This window comes from Anguilla rostrata, chromosome 2 (assembly GCF_018555375.3).
Source record: "Anguilla rostrata isolate EN2019 chromosome 2, ASM1855537v3, whole genome shotgun sequence".
NCBI classification, from domain to species: Eukaryota; Metazoa; Chordata; class Actinopteri; order Anguilliformes; family Anguillidae; genus Anguilla; species Anguilla rostrata.
This window is the reverse complement of record NC_057934.1, coordinates 46,086,548-46,111,407: the sequence shown is the minus strand read 5'-3', so window position 1 is coordinate 46,111,407 and position 24,860 is coordinate 46,086,548. Positions and strand designations below refer to the sequence as shown.

Genomic DNA, 24,860 nt, shown 5'->3' with positions numbered 1-24,860 from the left:
GAACCAATATACAATAGTAGTGCCCACTATCCACTTTTATTAAATCAGCAGTCAGTTTTTCCACAAGGGAACCACACACTGGTTCTTATCCAATGAATGCTTGGCATTCAAGATTCTCAAAAAGGGCATGAGGAGAGTGCAGGACTCCCCAAGCCCCAAAACATTAACTGATATTTCCCAGATGGATAAGTGTTGCTATTCCATCCTTGTGGTAAGGATATTTTAATAGATACTGCTTTGTCAGGAGTTCCAGAATGGTGATATATAACAGCCTCCCCTGGTATACCACACCATCATCGCCAACACTTTCACTGTCCTGCTCTGGTGAGTACATATCCCCAGTCAGCATCTGTCTTTTTCGTTATGACAAATGTTCTTGTAAAATGTATCACAGCATACTTTGAATATAATGTTATTGGAACCAAACCCTGGTTTATTTGTTATTTTGTTAAATAGTCATTATTAAACAATGCCATTAATTTAGTACCAAATTCTACAAATAAAGATGCATATCGTTTTTTTGTTTTGTTTTTTACATTTTTTATTCAGCCTCACGACCACCGTTGCACAGTTTGTATTGTGTGGGTTTGTAAAAGCCAGTCACAATGCCGGGTGGATATAAAGGAGAGTGTGGGGATGAAGTGGATCCCATGCCCTTCCTGGCTCCCCCTGAGAAGGAGAAACTGGAGGCCATGGCCAAGCCCTACGACATCAAGAAGTCCTGCTGGGTGAAGGATGACAAAGAAGGCTATATTGCTGGCGAGATCCAGTCTGAAGAGGGTGATAAAGTCACTATCAAGACTGTCAAAAACACTGTAAGACATTTTCTGGATTTGTCTTTGTACTCCACAATTTTGATTTGTAATCAAACAATTCACATGTGGTTGAAGTGCACATTATCAGATTTTATTTAAGGGAATTTTGTGCACTTTGGTTTCACCATTTAGAAATTAAAGCAATAGAGGAATAAGAGAATCACTACTTTGTACTCTTTGAAAGCTGGTTTACATGATGAGAACATCTTGAATCTCGGTAGGGAAATGTGTCAAAAGCAGAACTATTCTAGCAGATCAGATATAAAGTTATAGTCATTTTGGAATCATAATAACTACCACTACAGTTCTATCACTTGAAGCCCTAAACATACTATACATGGCTTATAATAAATTCTAGCATTTCAGTGAGCTCACATGGCATGGCTTTGAGGCCCATGAGAATGAGATGACAGCTTACTTCTGTCCTGTAAGATTTTGTGTGGACAACAGGACAGTAAGAGACTATGATTTAATGCTACTTCTAATTTAGAAAGACTCAAGAGAATTTATTCCCTTCACAAAATAAACATATCTACAGACATATAATTACACAAGGAGACATGCTGTGTTCATGTCATATAACAGGATTGTACTTAGTTTTCTTGACAGATGACAAATGTCTGTATGTGTGTGTTTCCCTATCCAGACTGTCACCATGAAGAAGGATGACATTCAACAAATGAACCCACCCAAGTTCTATCAGGCGAGTGACATGGCTAACTTGACCTTTCTGAATGAAGCCAGTGTGATGGACAACCTTCGCCAGCGCTATATCCATATGAGAATCTATGTAAGTACTACAAATTGATAAAATGTCCAGTTTATTGCAATAGCTCATGTCCAGAAAATATAAAAGCCCACTGCTGCTAACTTGCTATGTTCATTACTCTTGACTCTGACACAAAATTGTTGGTGAATTGCCTAAAACTCTGAAGCAGAAAATCTCTAATTTACCTCTACATCTTACAGCTAACTGTAGTTTAGGAATTTGCACATTTGTTTCCCACAATCATAACAAGATAAATATTTTCTTAAGGATTTATTCAGTATGCTATGAATAATGCTACCAGGACATATTCATGATTCAATATTCATGAATTGTGCACATTGGCTGTAGCCAGTAAAAGCCCATAGCCATGAGTGAGAATCACATTAATGGTTGTCTGTTTACCTTGATTTTCTCCAGACATATTCTGGCCTGTTCTGTGTAACTGTCAATCCTTACAAGTGGCTCCCCATCTATGGTGGCAAAGTTGCCCAATTGTTCAAGGGGAGGAAGCGCAATGAGGTGCCTCCCCATCTCTTCTCCATCTCAGACAATGCCTATCATGACATGCTGATGGGTAAGTCTAATTATAATAGTGTGCAGGTAACAGAAAATGTTTCAAGAAAAAATACAACCTTTATCTTGTTGATATTCCCCTGATAGGCCAAAAATATTACAGAAAAAGATTTTTCTCAGTGCATTGTTTTAATGGTTTTCCTCTTGCATTAGAATTGATGGGGGGAAAATACAAGATGCAGATCGTTTTAATTCTAATTAAATAATCTGCAAAAATATTATTTATTTCTGTATACATAAAATGGAAATACTGGTTATTTTATTACTGAGTCACACAAACATTTTCTTAGTCATGTGGTGAGGATTGCATTTATATTGCCTTGACTATACATCTGGTATTATGTATATTACAGAGAGAAAGAAAGATTAGTTGTATAGTTAATAAACTAAATGGCTTTATACTCATTCACTTTTCATTGTTTCCCTCCATTTTAGAGCATGAAAATCAGTCTATGCTTATCACGTGAGTATATTTTATGGAATTAATTTTCTACACAGAGTAAATACTGTTGATTAAAAAGTACAGTGAAGGATTGATTGGGCCATACTATTTCTCTCTGATTCTTAGTGGAGAATCTGGTGCTGGCAAGACTGAGAACACCAAGAAGGTCATTCAGTACTTTGCCAATGTGGGTGCAGTTACTGGAAAACAAGTCCCAGATTCCAAGGTACAGTAATCATTAGATTCCTTGATTGATACCAAATCATCATGCACTGAACAAAATGAAATATGTCATGAGTGTGTGTGATTGCATCATTAAATGAAGAAATCTGCTTTCTGTAGGGCTCCCTGGAAGATCAAATCATCCAGGCTAACCCTGTACTTGAAGCATTTGGTAATGCCAAAACCACCAGGAACAACAATTCCTCCAGATTTGTAAGTGTTCATGAGAATCAGCATGACTTGCAATGTTTCTGAATATGTTTAAAATGATATTTGCATGCACGTCACAATAAAAATGAGAACACTTTTTCCATTTCATTCATTTTCATCCTTTTATTTGTAATTATAATTATATTATATAATTAATAAAGCATATTCATTCCAGGGTAAATTTATCCGAATCCATTTTGGACCAACAGCTAAGCTGGCTGGAGCTGATATTGAGAGCTGTAAGTAGTTTTATTTTGTGTGAAATATGCTTTATATGCTCTATATGGTGTATATGTAAGAAAGGTTTCAGAAGGCATTGTTTTCAATGCAATGCTTTGCCTCTAGTCGTTGCTAGTGAGATACAAATTTGCAAGGCAGATACTTATGTGAAGTATTCAAATGTCACTTATATTAGTCTCATAAAAGCAAAATAAGCTACTGAGAAATTTACTCAAAGTAGCAACTTTGTTCATGACCAATATACAGGACCAAAATCATTGCAATGGTAACTGTGCCTCCCTTATTTGAAACTCACCAGGCACCACTGTTCATCTTAGCAAATAGAATACTGGTATTTATGTAAGTTATTTCTGAATTACCATGCAAGGAGAACTAAATGAGAATAAAATGGATATAAGTGTCTAAAATTATCATTCTGAATCCTGACTCAACCCAGTCACATTCACCATTGAAAATAAAAATGTATGTGCCACTAAAAATGTTGCTTGCCCGAAGGACTAAATGAAGAAGTTGCATTTGTGAGTATTCTTAGACGAGGACCCACTTAATACAAGACTGTTTGGTACTTTTCTCCGGCAGATCTACTGGAAAAATCTCGTGTCATCTCTCAACAAGCTGCAGAACGTGGGTACCACATCTTCTACCAGCTGCTTTCAGGAAAGATACCAGAACTGATTGGTAAGTTTAAAAACAACAGAGGGTTCTGGTATGTTGAAAAAAAAAAAATCATATTGATCATTACTGCTGATTATGGTTTGAGTCAGCTCAATTTTCTATACCACACAGCCCTAGTTTCAGAATGTTTTTGGTCCTGCTGGCTGCAACATCAAAAACTAGCCACTGCCATTGTTTGAACCAATTCAAAGAGTGTTCGTGGAGAAAGATAACTTTGCATCCGTTCTGAAGTAGTTTTGGTCTGTGTGGTTAATTTTTAAATGAAGTCTTATAAACCCCAATTTTCTCAGGCTTTTCAGTCATGCATAACATCATTATCTAATCATAAGAGTGTACGTTTCAGTACTGTCCCTCACTCACATATTTCCATTTACAGAGGCACTGCTACTGATTAAAGACCCTTCTCATTATACGTGGATCGCCCAGGGTGTGACAGTGGTGGACAACATGGATGATGGTGAAGAGTTGATGCTCACTGATGTGAGTCTAAAAGTAGCAACGTGAAAATCACGTACCAAGTGCATTTCTATGTTGAGAGCAACGTTAGTTCAATGGTTCACTGATTCTGTAGTCCTGAATGAAACAACATGGTTTTACCAGTAATCTATTGCCTTGTTATTTTAAAGGTGGCCTTTGATGTGCTGGGTTTCACTCCAGAGGAGAAAAGGAGCATCTATAATCTGACTGGTGGGATCATGCACTTTGGCAACATGAAATTTAAGCAGAAGCCAAGAGAGGAGCAGGCTGAGGTTGACACGACTGAGGGTACGGATGAACATACAAAATGTCTCACATTATTGATAAAGATTAACGAAAAAAATGTATAAAACAATACAAGCAGCTACTAAGCTATATTTCAATTCTCAAACAAATATAAAATGTTCTACTTTTAATAATGAATCAGTGGAATCAACTAAAATTATACCTTTTTGTGAAATTATTCATATACCCCCCCCCCCCCCCCCCAAAAAAATGTCAAAAATATTCAAACCCATTTACAGTACTTTGTGTGCTTTACTCCCTTTGCAAGGATAAAAATACTAATACAAAAAAGACTCATCTTTATTGTTAAATGAGTTTGAATAACATTCCTCTATACAGAATCTTTCAAGAATCTTGCAGTCATGGACATTTGTCACTTTCCAGCAATCTTTAAATTGACCATTGTGATACTGGTTTGCTTCTGAGTTAATAGGGGAACAAGCTAAATCCCCCCCCACCCCTCCTTCCCATACTCAAAAACTGAGAAAATTTGGCAGACATGTCCATTATGGCTTTTAATTTATTAGGCATGTGTCCCATGCAACTGATACTCTAGCGCCACCTGAAAAGTTGCAAAGTTGCTATGATGTCTGGTCCCCAGCACCACTGCTTGTAGCTATATTTGCTCGTTATTTTAAAGTATCGTTGTATTATTTGGATAATCAGTTTCATGTGCATTGTAAGATGTAATATTAATATAAAGCATTGTATATTATATTATTATTTTCCATTCTTACCATTTTCATCTTACTCGTTCACCCCCTGTAGTGGCTGACAAAGTTGCCCATCTGATGTCAATCAACTCTGGTGAGCTGCAGAAGGGCATCACCAGGCCTCGTGTGAAAGTGGGAAATGAGTTTGTGACCAAAGGTCAGAACCAGGACCAGTGCGTCTACTCCATCGGCGCCCTGGGCAAAGCCATCTATGACAGAATGTTCAAATGGATGGTCGTCAGAATCAACAAGACCCTGGACACCAAGATGCAGCGCCAGTATTTCATTGGTGTACTGGATATTGCTGGCTTCGAGATCTTTGAGGTAAAGTTATCAGCCTAAAGTAGGAATGCTATAATGCACATTTGCATTCATTGATCTCAGTGACATACCCAAGGGGGGGTTTCGGGTTCATACATAACGGATTTGTCTTTAACGGGATTGCTGCAAAGCAGTGTCTGAAATAGATGGTGGAAATGGCTAATATTAATAATATCAATTTTTATAGTTTATGTGCAGTCAGAGTTTTTTTTTGGCACAGTTCAAGTTATTTTTTCTTTCATTTATTGTTATTCAGATCATTCATTTATTTTATTATGTGTTTATTGTCATTTAGATGACCTAAATGGCTAGCAGCTGGCAAAGCACATGCTTATAAGCTAGTATTCTCTGTAGAAACCGGAGTGGGATAGAAATTAAATTTTTTAATTTAACTTCCTCTTTTTATTTTTGCAACTGACATGCTTTCAGAATATTATATAGTGCGTTCTTTCAGTTGAGATATTTTAATAATCCAGGGGCATCCGAGGGGAAAGAATTAACTCCTGGTACATCCCTGACTGATCTTACTAATCTCAAATACTGTGCTATATTTTCAACAGTACAACAGTTTTGAACAGTTGTGCATCAACTTTACGAATGAGAAACTGCAACAATTTTTCAACCACCACATGTTTGTGCTGGAACAAGAGGAGTACAAGAAGGAGGGCATTGATTGGGTCTTCATTGATTTTGGTCTGGACCTGCAAGCCTGCATTGAACTTCTGGAGAAGGTGAGGGCAAAAACTATACAAATTAGAAAATTGAACTCTAAAAATGGAAATGCTTGGTAATTTCAAGGATAGTTCTTTGGGTTACTTTTCAAAATAACCATATCCCATGTCCATCGTTCTAAACATGAATGTTCTGTATAGCTGGTTAAGAAGCATGATGCATTCTAGTAGGATTATAAGATTTTTGGCCAATTAGTATGAACAAGATTTTCCTTAAATGAAAAAAGATTATATTTTATGTTTTAAAAATGAAACACAGCAATCTTAATCCTCCTCTTTGTCTCTGCATGCTACAGCCAATGGGTATCTTCTCCATCCTTGAAGAGCAGTGTGTGTTCCCCAAAGCCAGTGAGCAAACCTTCAAGGCTGCCCTGTATGATAATCATCTGGGCAAATCCAACAACTTCCTCAAGCCCAAAGGAGGGAAGAAAGGCCCTGAGGCTCATTTTGAACTGGTCCATTATGCTGGCACAGTGAGTCATCTAATACAAAAGCGAAAATTATTAAACTGAGTGATATCAACTCAGAATATGATACATCGGCTTCTTTTCACACCTAGGTTGGATACAATATCTCAGGCTGGCTGGAGAAGAACAAGGACCCCTTGAATGAAACCGTGGTTGGACTGTTCCAGAAGTCCTCCATGCCTCTCCTGGCCACCCTTTTCAAAGAGGAGGAAGCTGCCGCTGGGGCCAAGAAGCAAAAGAAGGGGTCATCTTTCCAGACTGTGTCTGCTTTCTACAGGGTGCCAAACTTCTCTGAGTCTTTTGTTTATTCATCCCATCTGCCTCACAAACATTCAGCAAAATAAATGAGATGCTGCCAAACTATCATGTTGATAAACATTTTGCGAACTCTGACTCCTTTCTCTAACAGGAGCAGCTGAACAAGCTGATGGCTACTCTGCGCAGTACTGCCCCCCACTTTGTGCGTTGCATTGTACCTAATGAGTTCAAACAATCAGGTATGCAAAGAGATTTGTAAAACATTCATCTTTTGTGCTGTGGATTTAATATTGCATCACCATACATTTAAGAAGTTTACCCTGAATTGACCCACTCATTCTATAGCTGTTTGTGATGCACACCTCATTCTACATCAACTGGCCTGTAATGGTGTACTGGAGGGGATCCGTATCTGCAGAAAAGGTTTCCCCAACAGGCTGCAGTACCCAGAATTCAAGCAAAGGTTATATACGCCCTTTCATTCTTAGCTCTTAATAGCAGATACTGCTCACTTTGCTGTATTATCTACATTTTTCATTTTTGTTGTAAACATTAAAAATTGTTGTTATTATTGTCTGTAATTGTGTTCCATAAAAATAATAACACACACAAAAACAACATTTTGGCAGTTACTTAGTCATAAGCTAATTATTCATCACATAACTCAGTGGTGGTCAAATGTACACTGAGATTTTACAGTAGTATCAGGAAACTATAGCTGTTCTTGGATTCCACACATAAATAATTTGACACATAACTTTTAATTATCTTAATTGTGGCATGAACAGGCTTTAAAATTGAAGTGTACAGTGACTGGTTTGTACTGGTAGTAAACTATTGAAAGGAATTATTTATACAAAACAAACACATATCAATGTTTTGCATACATTTTGCATAAGAATACATTCACTCTTTCAGATACTACATCCTGAACCCCAACGTTGTGCCCAAAGGATTTGTGGACAACAAAAAAGCCTCAGAGTTGATTCTTGGTACTACTGGCTTAGACGATCTTGAGTACAGAATTGGGCACACTAAGGTAAGACAAACAATGATAATGGGAGGATATTCCCTTCACATTAGACAGGCTGTATGGTCTTGCATGGTAATTTCATACCACTTTAATCTGAAAACACATTCAGAGCTTTCTGTAACACTGCAGGTGTTCTTCCGTGCGGGAGTGTTGGCCAAGCTGGAGGACATGCGAGATGACCGCCTGGCAAAGATTATGACCATGCTCCAGTCCCGTGCACGAGGATTCCTGATGAGGATTGAGTTCAAGAAAATGCTTGAGAGAAGGTCTGTAAAAACAGGGATGAAGACAGCACTCTCTTTGTCTCCTGCATATTGTGTTGCACTCTTAACTGTGACATCTGCAATGTATGTTGATAGTGGAATTGACTTCTTTTTTTCAGAATTGGTCTCATTGCTATCCAGCGCAATGTGCGTAAATTCCTGCAGCTTCGCTACTGGGGATGGTGGAAGCTTTACACCAGGGTATGTCCAAATGTGCTGAAATAAGGATAAATCAAGGTTGTCAGCATATAGAGAGTCCCTGACTTTGAGACATCTGTTAACTGCACTCCCCAGGTCAAGCCACTGCTGAATGTGGCTCGTCAGGAAGATGAAATGAAGGCCAAAGAAGAAGAGCTGCGTCAGCAAGCTGAGAAGGCCCATGAGATGGTCAGCAGGGTCAAAGAACTGGAGGAGAAGTTGGCTGCTGTCTCCCAAGAGAGGAATGACCTTGCGTTGGCTCTGACAGGCGTGAGTCTTTAGATGTTGTTAATAGGGATTTAAAATCATATATACATAGTTATTGGCACCTGCTCTTCATTTGGCCTTTTCCACTCATGTTTGTTCTCTTACATGGTCCATAGGAACAAGAAACCTTGGCAGACGCAGAAGAGCGCTGTACTCAGCTGATGAAGCAGAAGGTTAACATGGAGGGTCAGATCCAGGAAATGAAAGAGCGCCTGGAGGAGGAGGAGAATACAGCCAGCAGCCTGAGTGCAAACAAGCGTAAGCTAGATGCAGAGCTTAATGACCTCAAGAGGGACTTGGAGGGACTGGAATCCACATTGGCTAAGACTGAGAAGGAAAAACAGGTGAATATATCATTTTTATTGATGACAAGAAGTGATTTATGACAGTTTATTTCTGTGAATCTTAAACTGTTCCTGTGAATCCATAAAGAGTTACATCAGTGCATGTGAAGGGTATGATAAATGCCATTAACATGTTAGAATGTTAGAAATCTATTACTCTGTCTGCATTGACTTAAGTGAATGGAATAAATGTATAGTGAAGCCATGCATTTATGCCAGTATGCCATGTCTTTCTAAACGGCAATGTAAATCAGGCATCTGCAACCTCTGAAGATGCACTGAAAATAACTATTTGGGTGTGGTGGTGCAATTTCTTGATTAGCATCAATAGGTTACTTAACTCAGAAAATTTTCAGTGTTAAATCAAATATTAGTGTACATGTGCTCCCTATTGGGCTCATATGTACTGTGTTAGAGTTGCATTAACACTGCACATTTTACTTTACAGTGAATCAGTCATTAATATGATACAGATAGCATTCACAGCTGCAAATAAGCAAAACAAGCCTGTACTCCACTGAAAAAATCTTAGTGGATCTATCCCTATGATTTCAGACTCCAGGGAAGAGTCAAGGAAATTGAAAAAGAAACATTTAAGAACTCAATATTTGCTACTGTCTAACTGTCTGTGACATAATTGTTCTCACATCTACTTTAATTTTAAACATATCAATCATTGTGGTAAAAGTACTACTACATGAAAGCATACAGTGACACTGCAAGAAGACTCTTGAAGTCACTGTTTAAAAACTTTTTTTTTCTTTTTCTAGAGCCTGGACCAGAAAGTGCGAAGTCTAACAGCTGACCTGGAACAGAGGGACGACACCATTTCAAAGCTCCAAAAGGAGAAAAGAGCTTTAGAAGAGCTGCATCAGGTGGGGTCCAGCAAAATTCAACTGAAAAATAATCAAGTGGCAGGATACCCACATCAAAGTTTATAATAATCTGCAATTAATTTGTTCAGAACAGCAACTTACAAATAACTATGAGAGATTCAGCCATTTTCAAATTCTCAGAGTAAAATTGGTTTGATTTCCATTGATAGAAAACTCTTGATGACCTTCAAGCAGAGGAGGACAAGGTGAACCACCTCACTAAGGCCAACGGCAAGCTCACCACTCAGATACATGAGGTGAGTATGAAACAAGGAAAATGTCTGCTAAAAATAGGGTTATTACCATATACAATTTTATTTTGGGAATTGCTTCTAACAATGGTGTTTTTGTGATCATGCAGCTTGAAGACAACTGGGAACAAGAAAAGAAAATCCGTGCTGAGGTGGAGAAAGCTCGTCGCAAAGCAGAGGGTGACCTAAAAATGACAATTGAAAACCTAAACGAAATGGAGAGATCCAAGATTGATCTGGAAGAAGTTGTGAAAAAGTATGAATGCTTTTAAATCAAACATAAATTACCTTAATAATTTTCCAATAACTTCCCTAATCAAGGCAGGTGTACAAGGACACTTACAGGACCAGAGATCTAGTGGCATTAAACAAGTCGGGGAAAATTCAAAGTAAATAAGTTACATCGCCATGGTGCCTCTACTTTTTTGTCATTATAGGAGGGACATTGAGATCAACCATATGAACAGCAAATGGGAGGATGAGCAGTCGCTGAACTCTACACTGCAGAGGAAGCTCAAAGAGCACCAGGTGATGGGAAACAAAGATAGTGAGTGCATGCTATTAATTTACATCAACATAGTGTCTGTTTAAACTTTTAAAAACTTAACTTGCTGCTTTTAGGCTCGCATTGAAGAGTTGGAAGAAGAGTTGGAAGCTGAGAGGGCTGTACGAGCCAAGGTAACAACATCTTCAGCATTCTTCCTTCATTCTACCTCCCCATTGAGCTTTCTGAGATAAAGTCTCCTATGACCTTTACTACCCTTGCTATGATTAGGTGGAGAAACAGCGAGCTGAAATATCTCGTGACCTGGAAGACCTTAGCGACAGACTGGAGGAAGCAGGGGGGGCTACAGTTTCTCAGGTAACCCCCCCGACTCACCTTTTCCAGGCCTAAAACATTAAAGATGACCTTGTGGTTTGCGCTTCTTAAACCCGTGTTCGTGTTTTCAGATTGAGCAAAACAAGAAGCGGGAAGGGGAGCTGCTGAAGCTGCGCCGGGAGCTGGAGGAGGCCGCCTTGCAGTCTGAGGCCACCGCCTCTGCCCTGCGCAAGAAGCACTCTGACGCCATGGCCGAGATGGCTGAGCACGTAGACAATCTGCAGCGCGTGAAGGTCAAACTGGAGAAGGACAAGCAAGTCATGAAGGCTGAGATCGATGATCTCAATGCCAGCATTGAATCAGTCCAGAAGGCAAAGGTATGGAAGTGTCATCAAGAGCAATACCGTATTGTGGTTACTAGGTTTTTAAAAAAATTAAACGCTACATTTAATTATGTAAATTGGTCTACTTTAAGTTTTGTAAAATTCCCTTAACTTTAACAAAGTGTACTTTTAAACATACAATATTCAGTGGACGTGTGCTCTTCTTAATCGTACCTTAAAAATGCCATACAAAACACTGAGGCTTTCTAAACCAAATGCTCCCTTGCATGCAGCTGAACTCTGAGGCTCATGTTCGCAAATTGGAGGACGTTGTGTCTGAAGCCAATGCCAGACTTGCAGAGATGGAGAGAAACAACACAGAGCTAAATGCCTTCAAGATCCGTCTCTCTGGTAAGATATTACCTGAGAACCCCAGATGCTCACCTCCAGGAGCATCAGCTACCTCTATTTGGACTCCCACATACCTGAGGTCCTGAATTGCAAGTGAAAGTGAAAATGATTTATCATAGGTTTTTTTTTTACAAAAGAATCCAGGGAATTTGGACATCACATCAAGATGGCACGTAGTTAAGCTCATTATACCATAATGTTGTGAGACTGCCTCTATAAGAATCCAAACAAGTTGAAGAAAGCTGCGTGTTTTTTCATCAGACTCCCTCTTCATTGCCATTTTGCAGCTGAAACCAGTGATCTGGGCCGTGATCTGGAGGAGGCGCAGAGCAAGCTCAGCCAGCTGGCCCGTGTGAAGTCCACACTGACTTCCCAGACCGACGAGCTCAAGAGGCAGTTAGATGAGGAGACAAAGGTGCTCAACCAAAAAGCACAGATAATTTATTTTTCTCTACTGAGGCATAATAGGATCCATCACTACCCTCCCTACACCCCCACCAAATTAAAAGGGTCAAAATAATCATTCTTAAATTAACAATAAACCTTACCTCTCTTTCTGGTAGTCTCGTAGCATGGCTGTGGTAGGCCTGGCCAATGCTCGGCATGACCTAGACCTGATGAAGGAGCAGCTAGAGGAGGAGCAGGAGGGCAAGGCTGAGATGCAGCGCCTGATCTCCAAGCTTAACTCTGAGGTCACCACCTGGAGGACCAAGTATGAGACTGATGCCATCCAGAAAACAGAAGAGCTGGAGGAGACCAAGTAAGTCATCCTTGCACTGCTTTACCCAGTACAGTTAACAGGACCTCACAACATTTTTCAGACATCATACAGTGTACAACTACAGGTGATAGCCATAAAGCACTAACAGGCTTGGTTTCCACACAGGCGAAAGCTGGCTGCCAGGCTCCAAGAGGCAGAGGAGGCTGCAGAAGCAGCCCAGGCTCGAGCTGCCAGTTTAGAGAAGACGAAGCTCAGGCTGCAGGGAGAGGTGGAAGATCTCACCATTGAATTGGAGAAGGTATCGAGTTATACTTTCTATACTGGGCTATACTTGAGCTATACTGTATTGCATTAGTACTCATCCATTGACATGTTTTTGAAGTGATTTGCCACAAGAAATCAAATATTTTGTCCCGTTCTGTAGGCCAATGCTGCTGCTGCAGCTCTGGACAAGAAGCAGCGCACTTTTGACAAGATGATCGCTGAGTGGAGTCAGAAGTGTGAAGAACTGCAGCTGGAGCTTGACAGCTCCCAGAAGGAATGTCGTCTCCACATGACAGAGGTCTACAAACTCAAGACCGCCTATGAAGAGGCACAAGACCACTTTGAGAGTGTGAAGAAGGAAAACAAGACCCTCTCAGGCAAGCACATTAAACGCAGATAACATTCAAAATAAGCCATTTTTATACGTGCTGAATGTGCATATACAGTACCTTAATCTACACACCAGTTGCACTATTCTTGGCCTAATATAGCCTATTAACTTCAATATTTAGAAATTAAATAGTATTTTCTTTGCAGAGGAGATCAAAGACCTTGTGGATCAGCTGGGTGAGGGTGGAAAGAGTGTCCACGAGCTGCAAAAAGCAAAGAAGAAGTTGGAGATTGAAAAGGATGAACTGCAAATGGCCTTGGAGGAAGCTGAAGCTACTGTGGAGGTTAGATGACAAGCAATCCAATAGCCAACTGCAAAAACCTATTAGTTATTTATGCAGTGGTTTATAATTACTACTGAATTTTGTAAACTTCTACAAGTTTTACACATAGATACATCCTTTCCAATATATGCAGTTCAGCAAATTGGCAGGTAGGTTATGGGGTGCTATTGGCTATATGCATGTCCAGACACATTTGACTGATGTTAATGATGATATATGCAATTCATACAATTTGTGATTTGTCTGTACTTAGGTTTCAGAGAGTAAAGTGATTCGCATACAGCTGGAGCTAGCTCAAGTCAAGGCTGACATTGATCGCAGAATTCACGAAAAGGAGGAAGAATTTGAAGTTACAAGGTCAGAAATCCTTCCAGCATTTCTCACAAAATTCTTCTAATTTGCTTGAGTGTTTATTCAAAGGACTACTACTTTAACTACTACTTTCTACTTTAACTGGCGAGGAAAATAATGAACAAATTATGATTTTATTCATACTGTGAGCATACTGTGGGGAATATTTTTAAGGGGCTCCCAGGTTACATTACTGACATTACTTTGAGCGAGTTACCCTGTAACATCACCAGGAAGAACCACCAGCGTGCTGTGGAGTCCCTGCAGGCCAGCCTGGAGGCAGAGGCTAAGGGCCGTGCTGAGGCACTGAGGCTGAAGAAGAAGATGGAAGCTGACCTGAATGAAATGGAGATCCAACTGGAACATGCCAACAAGAACAATAGTGAACTAGTCAAGACTCTCAAGAAGATGCAGCAGCAGATCAAGGTAAAGATCAATCTCTGGGAATGTTACTGTAATACAATTATACATTGTTGAAGCACTGTGCTATACACAGCAATGCTTTTTGACCAGAACTGGCCTTCATCAGGCAGAATTATAGTGAGATTCATCAGTAAAATATGTACACAACTTTTGACAGTCCAGTCAAAACAAATACGTTGTTACAAAATTAAATAACCAATATAGGCTTGAGAGTTCCACAGTGGACACCAGGAAAGTATTTACTGTTTGCATTTACTGAACTGGCCCTCTTTTCTTCCTCCAGGACATGCAGATACAGATGGATGAGGATGCCCGCAGGCACGAGGAGCTGAGGGAGCAGTACAGCCTGCAGGAGCGGCGCTTCAGCCTGCTGCAGACTGAGATTGAGGAGGTGCGCAGCGGGCTGGAGGCCTCAGAGCGCTCCCGCAAACTCATCGAGCAGGAGCTGGTGGAGGTCTCTGAGAGACACAATGAGCTCAAAACACAGGTATACATCATCAAACATAACATTCATATAAGGCAGCAGATGTCAGGAACAAGCAGAATGCAATTAACGTATTTGTAAAAAGTGCTTCATGTAAATGTATATGTTGTGTTATGGAAGAAAATGATAAACCTGATCTGATAAACCATCTAGTCTCTGACTAATTTCATTCTGAAGACAGAAGACAAGAAGCTATCTAGTTCATATGCCTGGGTTGCTTGAATGATTAAAAGTAGTTACTGATCATCAAAAACTGAAAGATTTCTAAAACATTATAAGCAGTTATCTGGGTGTTTCTGGCTGGGTAGATTAACAATATTTCCATCCATGTATATGATTTAAGCATAGATCTGAGACTGACATAACCCTTTCTCCACCAGAACCAAAGCCTAATTATCATCAAACGTAAAATGGAGACAGACATGACACGCATCGTTAATGAAAATGAGGAATTGATCAGTGAATTCCGCGCTGCAGATGAGAGAGCTAAGAAAGCTGTTGCCGATGTAAGTATTTACTTCTGTGCTCGTTCTTATAGATCATCAATGGTTTCAAGGTAAATTTGCCATTGATTGACGAGATGATGGACTTTTCTTTCACAAATCCCAGGCCACACGCATGGCAGAAGAGCTGCGACAGGAGCAAGACCACTGCATGCACCTGGAAAAGATTAAGAAGAACAACGAGATCGCCATCAAAGACCTGCAGCTCAAGGTGGAGGAAGCAGAACTACTGGCCCTTAAGGCTGGGAAACGCACAATCCAGAAACTGGAAACCAAGGTATGTCATGACACTTCATCCTAAGCAATGAGCAAGCATGCACCTCTTTAAAATGGCTGTCACACACAAAACAACATGGGCCCATGCCAGGCAGTAACCCTTTCTGTTGCAAACAGATAAAGGAGCTGGAGACTGACCTTGACTCAGAGCAGAAGCGTCATGTTGAGACCATGAAGTCCCTGCACAAGAATGAGCGTCGCCTCAAGGAGCTGGTCTTCCAGACTGAGGAGGATCACAAGACCAACCAGCGCATGCAAGAGCTGGTGGAGAAACTGCAGAATAAACTGAAGTCCTACAAGAGGCAGCTTGAAGAAGCTGTAAGTATCTATATTAGTAGCCATCAGATTCTCAACTAAATTCCCATATTGGAAAAGGAAGTGAAGTGATTTGCTAAAATAGAGAATATTCCATCCCACTAGAAGCAAAAAAAGAAAGATCAATTGCAGGGACAGCTTCTGTTTAGTTGCCAAAGATTTTTAGAGAAGGAACATTGAGCAACTACATCTTGCAGACTAGCAGACTAGTGCAGGCTATCCAGATCAAGCCCTGTTTTTTTTCTTCCTTTTTTAGGAGGAGCAGGCAAATGTGAGCCTGTCCAAGTACAGGAAAACAATGAATGAACTGGACGATGCTGAAGAGAGGGCAGGTATGGCTGAGTCTGCTCTGACCAAGCTGCGTACCCGGAACCGTGCCTCTGTGGGGAAGGGCTTCACCTCTGTGGAGATCATTCAGGTGTCCAAGTCCTCCTCCTCTAAGACTGCTTCTGAAGAATAAATAACTACATACTGCTGGTGAGTGGTTCAAAATGATATACCTCCTGTACAGACCACCATGCTTGGAAATGTCCAGCGTCTCCTAAAATTTTATGAATGTCACTGATACGAGATTTTATTTTATAAAAGTACTGTTTTTAAATAGGATAGCCAGCCATAAACTACATACTACAGTTATTTAGCCCAGTTTTTCACGTTCAGGTGTTCTGCTTGAAATATATGAGAACTTGAGCAAAACACTTCTATACAGCTGAAGTATACATCTGACGTATCCTGAAACATGTTCCAAGCTGTTATTTTTTAAAATAATGTCATGCAACACCTACTCACTGACTTATTTGCTAAACTCAATTGTGAATTTTAACTGCTGAACATCATTTTTACATTTTTATCAATGACAAGGATGGTCTATAAACAGCTGCAAGATTACAACTAGCAAGAAGTAATGGCTTCTTTTTTATTGTTGTTATTGTAGGGTGACATACACTCCACTCCAATCATTTTCCATCTGGAAAGGTACATCAAGAAGCTGAGAGGCCCATTTGGAGATCACCATGTGTGCAGAAATACAAGTGTGCAATAATACAAAGTATCATTGATGTACAAATGGGAAGTAATTGGGGGGCTTCACTCTCATGTCAAAGATAGAGAATGGAACACAGTATATCACTCTGCTTTGTAATGCTGCAAAGTATTAATAAAACCCAATGCAATGTCTCCTTGTTTGTTTCCTTCATTTAGACAATAGACAGTATGCTACTACCATCAAAGTTTCCCATTGCCTTCCAGTGCACAAGATCAAAGTAACAATTTGTAATTTAAAATGTGTACACACTATATGATCAAAAGTATCTGGACACCCCTTGGTCTGGGGCTGTTTTTCATGGTTTGGGCTAGGCCCTTTAGTTCCAATAAAGGCACTTTCACATCTTACAGCATAGTGATATTCTAGATGACTCTGTGCTTCCCCAACAGTTTGAGAAAGGCCTTTTCCTGTTTCAGCATAACAATACCCCTGGGCACACAGTGAGGTTCATATATAAATGGTTTTGTGGAGAACGGTGTGGAAGAACTTGACTGGCCTGCACAGAACCCTGACCTCAACCCCATCCAACTGGAAAGCCAACTGCGAGCCCGGCCTAATCGCCCAGTCTGCGCCTGACCTCAGTAATGCTCTTCTGGCTGAATGGAAGCAAATCCCTGCAGCAATGCTTCAACATCTAGTATAAAGCCTTCCCAGAAGAGTGGTGGTTGTTATAGCAGCAAAGGGTGGATTAACTCCATATGAATGCCCATAATTTTGGATGAGATGTTGGATGTCAGGTGTCCATGTACTTTTGGAAATGTAGTGTATACATTTCTAATTTGTTGGTTTCAACTATTTCAGCCACACCCATTGTTAACAGGTGCATAAAATCAAGCATACAGCCAAGCAATCTCCATTAGCACTCATTGGCAGTAGAATGGGTTGTACTAAAGAGTGATTTCAACATGGCACTATCATTGCATGCCACCTTTCCAACAAGTCAAATTTCTGCCCTGCTAGAGTTGACCCAGTCAACTGTAAGTGCTGTTATGTATGAATATACATGTCTCACTCCAGATTTAATTAGCTTAGGGTTCATACATCTATATGATTATTATCAGTTTCTTATATCAGTACAAAAAGAAATGATATATCAACGAAAACACGTTTTCAACATACAAAAATGCCAAGTTCTCACGCATACAAAGCACTGTCTATAAGACATTAATCAAAACTTGCAAAATCTAGGCCTGCCGTTAAGAGATTTTTAAAAACAAGCAGGGCCAAGTTACATCAAATTATTTAGGAAACATTGAGGTATCATTGCTTTGGAATAGAGCTTGTTTGATTTGTGTAAGTTAACATAGCCAATATTGTTCGTTGTAACTTTTAACGGCAGGCTTAGATTTTGCCAGTTTTAATTAATTACTTATAGACAGCACGTTGTATGCGTGAGTAACCTTGCCATTTTTGTACGGTGAAAAACAGTTTTTGTTGACAGTGTCTTCGCTCTGGCGGAGTCAGGTGGACCTCTCACAAGAACGCGTTTATAAGCATCAAACTGACAAAAAAAATAAATGAACTAATCCACGCGTGCGCAATTCCAGGCACCCTCCCATACCAAAGTTAGCGATGTACTCATTCGTTTTCTGGATTCCTTGATAGTCCTACACACCGGAGTGAATTCGTGTCGACTGCCCAGAGTCCACGAATTCAGATCCGTCCCAAAAACACAAAAGGCATCCAAAATCTACAACATAAAGGACACAGTAATACAAGGGGAAAGGTAAATATCGAATATAAAACAGGTCAATATGGCCGTCTTGCTCCGTTTTATGGCAGCTTCAGTTAACAGGGAGCGGCCAGTCGCTTTGGGAAAAGACGCTGAAAAGGAAGGATGGAGGCCCGGCTCGGGCAGTTAGATTTTCCTGAATTCGTATCAGTTTCTTAAAAATATCTCATTTTGTTTCCTTCCGGCATAATTAGCTAAGTAGCCTGCTAGCTAGCAAGCCAGTCTATAGTCACTAATAGTTTGGTTTAACTGAAATAGCTAGTCAATGTTGACTAGCTGTAGTTAGTTTACCGGCTAGCTTTCTTGCTAACCCCACCAAAGACCGGTGTTACAAATGAAATAACGTGTGGGATTTTCTTTTCACTGATATGACTGTATGTTAAGCATATATTTTGCAATTACTTTCTGGCTATCTTGACAATATCACCACTTTGCCCACAAACTGAACTAGCTAGCGCTAAGTCTAGCTGTTTCGCTGCCGAGCTAAATTAGCTAGCTAGCTAAATTGGCTGTGTTTGCTGTATCGAATTTGGAAATGTATCTAGTCCATGAGTTTAGCTGAAGTTCACCTTGATGTGTAGCTAGCTTTACCCGAGTGGCAGAAAACGAGACACGTGTATGTTAATTTGACAAAAATAAAATTTAGCTACTTTAACTAGTCTAGTCAACGATGTTTTCATGCATCGTTGGAGTGCAGTTTGCGTTTATAATCCTTGCTTGTCGACATGATTCCATAAGAGTCTGGCCAGAATTCCATTCTTAAATGTATAATCTCGGTGCTGAGCTCACTTCAGCCGGTGGTTAAGCGCTGCCAAGGCGTGTGTGCGCAAGTTGTAATATTATGCAGGTTGCTAGAAATGTTGCCTAATGGATCTTTGTTGGTACTTTGTGACAGTTTCACCCGAGGAAACCCTGTGAACACAATGTCTCTGCACCAGTTTCTCTTGGAGCCTATCACTTGTCACGCTTGGAATCGGGACAGGACTCGTAAGTAAACTGCTGTAGTGCTGTGATTAATAATCGTTTCAGTGTTACTTGTGGTTGAATTTCACAATACCCTGTTTTAAAATTATACAGAAATTGCCATCAGCCCAAACAATCACGAAGTCCATATTTATAAGAAGAGTGGGAACCAGTGGATGAAAACTCATGAATTGAAAGAGCACAATGGACACATTACAGGTATGGCAAGCCTAACGGAGAAAAAACCGTTTTCATGTTGAACGCTGATCCGAGACAGCTCATTTTATAAATTAAAATTATGCACAACTGTTCCATTGTTCTGCCGCAATATAAGAAAAGATGACACATTTTGACTTGAAAGTTTCTTTGACTGCAGTGGTGCCATTTCAAAAGGCACGCTGTTGTTTTAGTAATGGTTTTATTTGTCTTGCACCGTTGAGTCTAGTTATTGTGGATTTACAATATAAATTCCTGTGGTTTATTTTAAAATATTCGGTGGAAAAATTGGTGTTTATATATTGCCCAATATATTAATCTGCATGTGTTTATGTGCATATGTTAACACTTCTTCTATACATACTATAGTCATACTGTAATCAGGAGTTGTAAGACTTGTAACTGAGCTGTGGGACTCCTTTGTTCGGACAGGCATTGACTGGGCCCCTAAGAGCGACCGCATTGTGACCTGTGGTGCTGACCGCAACGCCTACGTGTGGAGCCAGAAGGATGGTGTCTGGAAACCCACCTTGGTGATTCTGAGGATCAATCGTGCTGCAACCTTTGTAAAGTGGTCGCCTCTGGAGAACAAGTTTGCAGTGGGCAGTGGGGCTCGCCTCATATCTGTGTGTTATTTTGAGTCTGAAAATGATTGGTAAGTCTCAGTGAATATGCAGATTTAAATTTTTCAGGAGGTTGTTGTTAGCTGTACAGATGACAAAAACCCTTTAGTGGCTGTTTAGAGAGTACAGATGATTCTAGCATGTCAAAATATGTGACATGTAAATTAATGCATGTGAGTTAATGATTTGTTATGATACTGCTTATATTTCCTTAGGTGGGTTAGCAAACATATCAAGAAACCAATTCGTTCTACAGTCCTTAGTTTAGACTGGCATCCGAACAATGTCCTCCTGGCGGCAGGGTCATGTGATTTCAAATGCAGGTGAGAGAAGCTGAGAGTGGCGGGCAAATATTTTTGAGGGACATGTAGTAGTTTCACATGCTGCATTGATGTATTAAGGGTCTTCACTAAAATTATGGGGTAATGAAAAGTATTTATTCACGCAGTCATACTGTGTTTTAAGTTAGTGTTGATATACATTACATGGTATGCTGGTATTGTATTGTTGTGCATTAGTTGCTGGCTAAATGTCACATTTTTTAACGGAATCACAGTACCCTTTATTGAAAAATAAATAAAAAACAACAGTGTGAACTATGTAACCCATATTTTTACGAAATGTCATTTGTATGTACAGTGTTACAGGTTTCGTCATTTTTTCACAGGGTGTTCTCTGCATACATCAAGGAAGTGGATGAGAAGCCTGCTGCAACTCCATGGGGTTCCAAGATGCCATTTGGGCAGGTGATGGCAGAGTTTGGTGGTGCAGGCAGCGGTGGATGGGTGCACAGCGTCAGCTTCTCTGCCAGTGGGAACCGCCTGGCCTGGGTCAGCCATGACAGCACGGTGACGGTGGTGGACTCCACCAAAGGCTCTGCGTGAGTGTACATGAGACCAGCCGTTTGGTGAAGTAGGCCTGTATGGTAATGGACTCAGATTAGCATATCCGAAAGAGGTGATGATAAGAAACTTTGAATTGATTGAAATGTAATTTCAAAAAACAAGATTGCAGAATATATGCTACATTTTGAGCCACATTACCTGTGAGTTTGGAATCTTCCTGTCATCGTACATTTGTATCGATTAAACAAGTGTAACTGTTTTGAGAGAAACAAATTATTAGCTCATAGCTCTACTAAATTTTGGTAGTAGTAATGGTGCAGTTCATGTGTTCTGCAGTATGCTTTAGAAAGTTAATTGTTTCACTGTTTGTTATTTCAGGCTATCCCAGCTAAAGACGGAATTCCTTCCTCTTCTTAGTGTGATGTTTGTCTCAGAAAACAATTTTGTGGCAGCGGTAAGAAACTTTTAAACAAGCTTAAGCCCAATTCGTTAAATAATTAGCGTATTGTGATCACTGTGTTTATACTAAATTGCCTTTTCAACTAATTTAAAGACTAAAAATGATGAAAGTGATTGTAAAGGTAAATCTATGAATAGCATCAGACTACCTAGTATGGGGTTATTATGGTATGTATTAAGCAGAATTCTCAGAATTACATTACATTGCAGATACTCTTATCTTTCCCTACTTAAAAACATTCACACTGGGCAAGTGACGATTCAGGTATTCCTGAGTTGACTCAGAAGCTGAGCTGTGTGTGAGAAGAAAAACGAATACGTGGCTGGGGGCACTTTGGCTACTGACTCCACTGACCAGTCAGAGAACTGGAATGTTAGTGCAGCAGACTCTTGAGCATGCCATTTGAGCACGGCGTCTTTGACGTCACATGAAAAGCAACAACGGACTAGCGACAACAGCCCAAAAACAGCAGTGCCTTGCATTTGTTCATATGACACCTCATAAACTTTTAAGGATGAGGCAAGTTACAGGCTCACTCCATTAACTGAGCTAAGGTTAATAACTATAGTGTTATTCAGCCGCTCTGCTAAACAGTAACATAATTTAGTGAGCAAGCTTGGTGGTACGGATTAACATTAACTAGTAGTTTCTGTTTTAACCTGTCTAGAGACTGTGGATGAAAATGAGCTCAGAAGCTAATTTTGACTCTTTTGCATGAATATGAAAACAAATGTTGTTCAATCTGGTTTGTCAGTGTGCTTTAATTCACCACTGCAGTTATTGAATACAAAATAAGACACGAAGATACAGCTTTCCCCGTATTTATGGTTATGGGGAGTGTAGTGACAACAAAGCAAGTAGCTGTGTGGCCATTTGTGGTTTGTGTGTTTCAGGCGATCACAGTGACCTAGGCGCTTTGATGGTGTGCAGCTTTCTCTTGACCCAGTCAAGTAATGCTCCACCATGTTTTTCCCCCACTCAGGGCCACGACTGCTGCCCAATGCTGTTCAGTTGTGATGACCACGGGACACTGACCTTCATCTCGAAGTTAGATATTCCAAAGCAGAGTATCCAGCGCAACATTTCTGCCATGGAGCGCTTCCGAAACATGGACAAGAGGGCCACCACCGAGGACCGCAACACTGCCCTGGAGACACTGCACCAGAACAGCATCACGTAAGAGCCTGACTGCAGCTCCTTTGTGTTGGCTCTTAACCGTGAACTACCAGCCTGTACCAGTGCTGATTTTTTCATTGAGTTCTCGGATCCTGCAAAATCTGGAGATGACCATGAAATCTTTCTGAATACATATGTAAATATGAGAATGCAAAATAGAAATGTTTTTCTTTAGGTTCTAATAGAAATTTATAGTGCTACCTTTTCCACTGAGAAATGTTTTTGTGATTGTGGTACTGGTCCCCACATCAGTCGATTTGTTTAACTTTGAAAGTATGTTGGTTACCTTTCAAAATGCTCAATCATGTAGGGTATTTCTGTTAAAGGGGCCTGCAGTTCAGTTTCAAACGCATTAAGATAAGAACAATAAGAACATAAGCATATTGACAAGAACAGCCATTCAGTGTTTGACCCTCTAGATTTAAACTCATCTGTTTAGGCCAGAGTTAGTATGTATCCACAATGCTACTGTCTTCTTCATATGCTTAGCAGAATAATCCAAAATAAAATGAGTAGGTCTGTTTTATAAGGTGATTACATAAAGCTTCTTGATTAAAGGTCTACTTTAAAACTATTGACCTTTTTCACTATTCTGTTTATCCACAGCCAAGTGTCTATATATGAAGGAGACAAAAGAGATTGTCGTAAATTCTGCACTACAGGAATTGATGGAGCAATGACCATCTGGGATTTCAAGGTAAGTTTTTTTTTTGTTTTTGTATTTAACATAAAATGTACCGCATAATCAAAAGTATAGTTTATTTGTTTTCATAGCTTTGGGTGAGAAACATGATTTTTATTATGTGCTTTAATCCAAAGTTGTCATTTTTATAGTAGAAACATTTCAGCATATATTTTAAACTTTAAAAATAATGGAAATGAGCCATAGGGGATAGATAAAGTGACCATTCATTGCGTTATAGAAAAAACTGTAACTGTAATGGTGATATTTGATGTTATTCTCAGGCATTAGAGTCTTCTCTCCAAGGCCTGCGGATAATGTGAGGAGATGGCGGTGAACGAGCCTGACGGCTCAGAAGCAGCTCCAGGACCATCAAGACCGTTTCCCACATCACCTTGGGATGTGTCCACTAAAATGAAAATGAAAAAAAATGCGCACTGAGATGGAAAACTGACATGTGGCATCACTGTATATTTAAAAAAAGCTAGAAGGAGGGAAGAGGCAGACGAAACAATGCGTGGAATGTTTATTTTCTGGGGGGGGGGTTTTGTTTGTTTTGTTTTGGGTTTGGTTTGTTTTTTACTTCAGCTGTGATTTTTTAAAACTCTATACCAAAGCTGGTACTCCAATGGTGTGGTAGCAGGTGTGGCTGCTGGGTTCCTCTGGACACAGGAGATCAGTAAATTAAATGGGAGATTTTATGTAAATGGTCTCAGAGAAATAAATGAAGTATGTGTACACTACCATGAAGCAGTTTTTTCATCTGTGGGTCTTTTCTGATGCTCTGTGAATGGTATACCATGTCTTCCGTAAGTTTGGAAACAGAGTGAAATTTGTTATTTTTGCTTTATAATTAAGGCATTTGGATTTGAGATCAAAAGATGAATATGAGACAAATGTACAGACAATCAGCTTTTATTTTATGCTGTGTGCATGTGTATATGTTTTACCACCAGCCAAATGGATAATAGCAGGGCTGTTTGGCTTCCATGTATTACTTCATGCATCACATAAGTATTTTTCCAGCGTCACTTCAGAGTGATCAGTTTGCCAAATTTTAAGCTATACGAACAACAATTTCATCTTAATTTAACAAAAAACCTCTAGACTAAAATGAATCGGTC

At 39.8% G+C, this 24,860-nt stretch overlaps 2 protein-coding genes across 2 annotated transcripts; both read left to right on the top strand.

Moving 5' to 3' along the window:
* Positions 1 to 231: 231 nt before the first annotated feature.
* Positions 232 to 17,170, top strand: LOC135248206 (myosin-16-like). The gene is made up of 43 exons (XM_064322555.1): positions 232 to 324; positions 550 to 815; positions 1,462 to 1,605; positions 2,002 to 2,158; positions 2,593 to 2,620; positions 2,726 to 2,825; positions 2,942 to 3,034; positions 3,207 to 3,270; positions 3,851 to 3,949; positions 4,323 to 4,426; positions 4,573 to 4,711; positions 5,477 to 5,745; positions 6,303 to 6,473; positions 6,770 to 6,946; positions 7,033 to 7,218; positions 7,350 to 7,437; positions 7,544 to 7,661; positions 8,117 to 8,237; positions 8,361 to 8,497; positions 8,614 to 8,695; positions 8,789 to 8,962; positions 9,076 to 9,303; positions 10,074 to 10,178; positions 10,349 to 10,435; positions 10,540 to 10,685; positions 10,867 to 10,957; positions 11,051 to 11,107; positions 11,205 to 11,291; positions 11,381 to 11,626; positions 11,866 to 11,983; positions 12,271 to 12,398; positions 12,547 to 12,743; positions 12,870 to 13,002; positions 13,129 to 13,345; positions 13,506 to 13,642; positions 13,896 to 13,999; positions 14,227 to 14,419; positions 14,700 to 14,903; positions 15,281 to 15,406; positions 15,510 to 15,680; positions 15,797 to 15,997; positions 16,251 to 16,471; positions 16,929 to 17,170. The coding sequence occupies exons 2-42, from the start codon at positions 606 to 608 to the stop codon at positions 16,452 to 16,454; spliced, it is 5,841 nt and encodes a 1,946-aa protein (XP_064178625.1). The 5' UTR covers positions 232 to 324; positions 550 to 605; the 3' UTR covers positions 16,455 to 16,471; positions 16,929 to 17,170.
* Positions 17,171 to 18,578: 1,408 nt separating this feature from the next.
* Positions 18,579 to 24,479, top strand: LOC135248203 (actin-related protein 2/3 complex subunit 1A). Its single transcript, XM_064322548.1, has 10 exons — positions 18,579 to 18,765; positions 19,667 to 19,758; positions 19,849 to 19,953; positions 20,383 to 20,605; positions 20,789 to 20,896; positions 21,241 to 21,453; positions 21,797 to 21,872; positions 22,861 to 23,054; positions 23,661 to 23,751; positions 24,021 to 24,479. Exons 2-10 carry the CDS (start codon positions 19,695 to 19,697, stop codon positions 24,057 to 24,059), a joined length of 1,113 nt encoding a protein of 370 aa, XP_064178618.1. The 5' UTR covers positions 18,579 to 18,765; positions 19,667 to 19,694; the 3' UTR covers positions 24,060 to 24,479.
* The last annotated feature ends 381 nt before the right edge of the window (positions 24,480 to 24,860 follow it).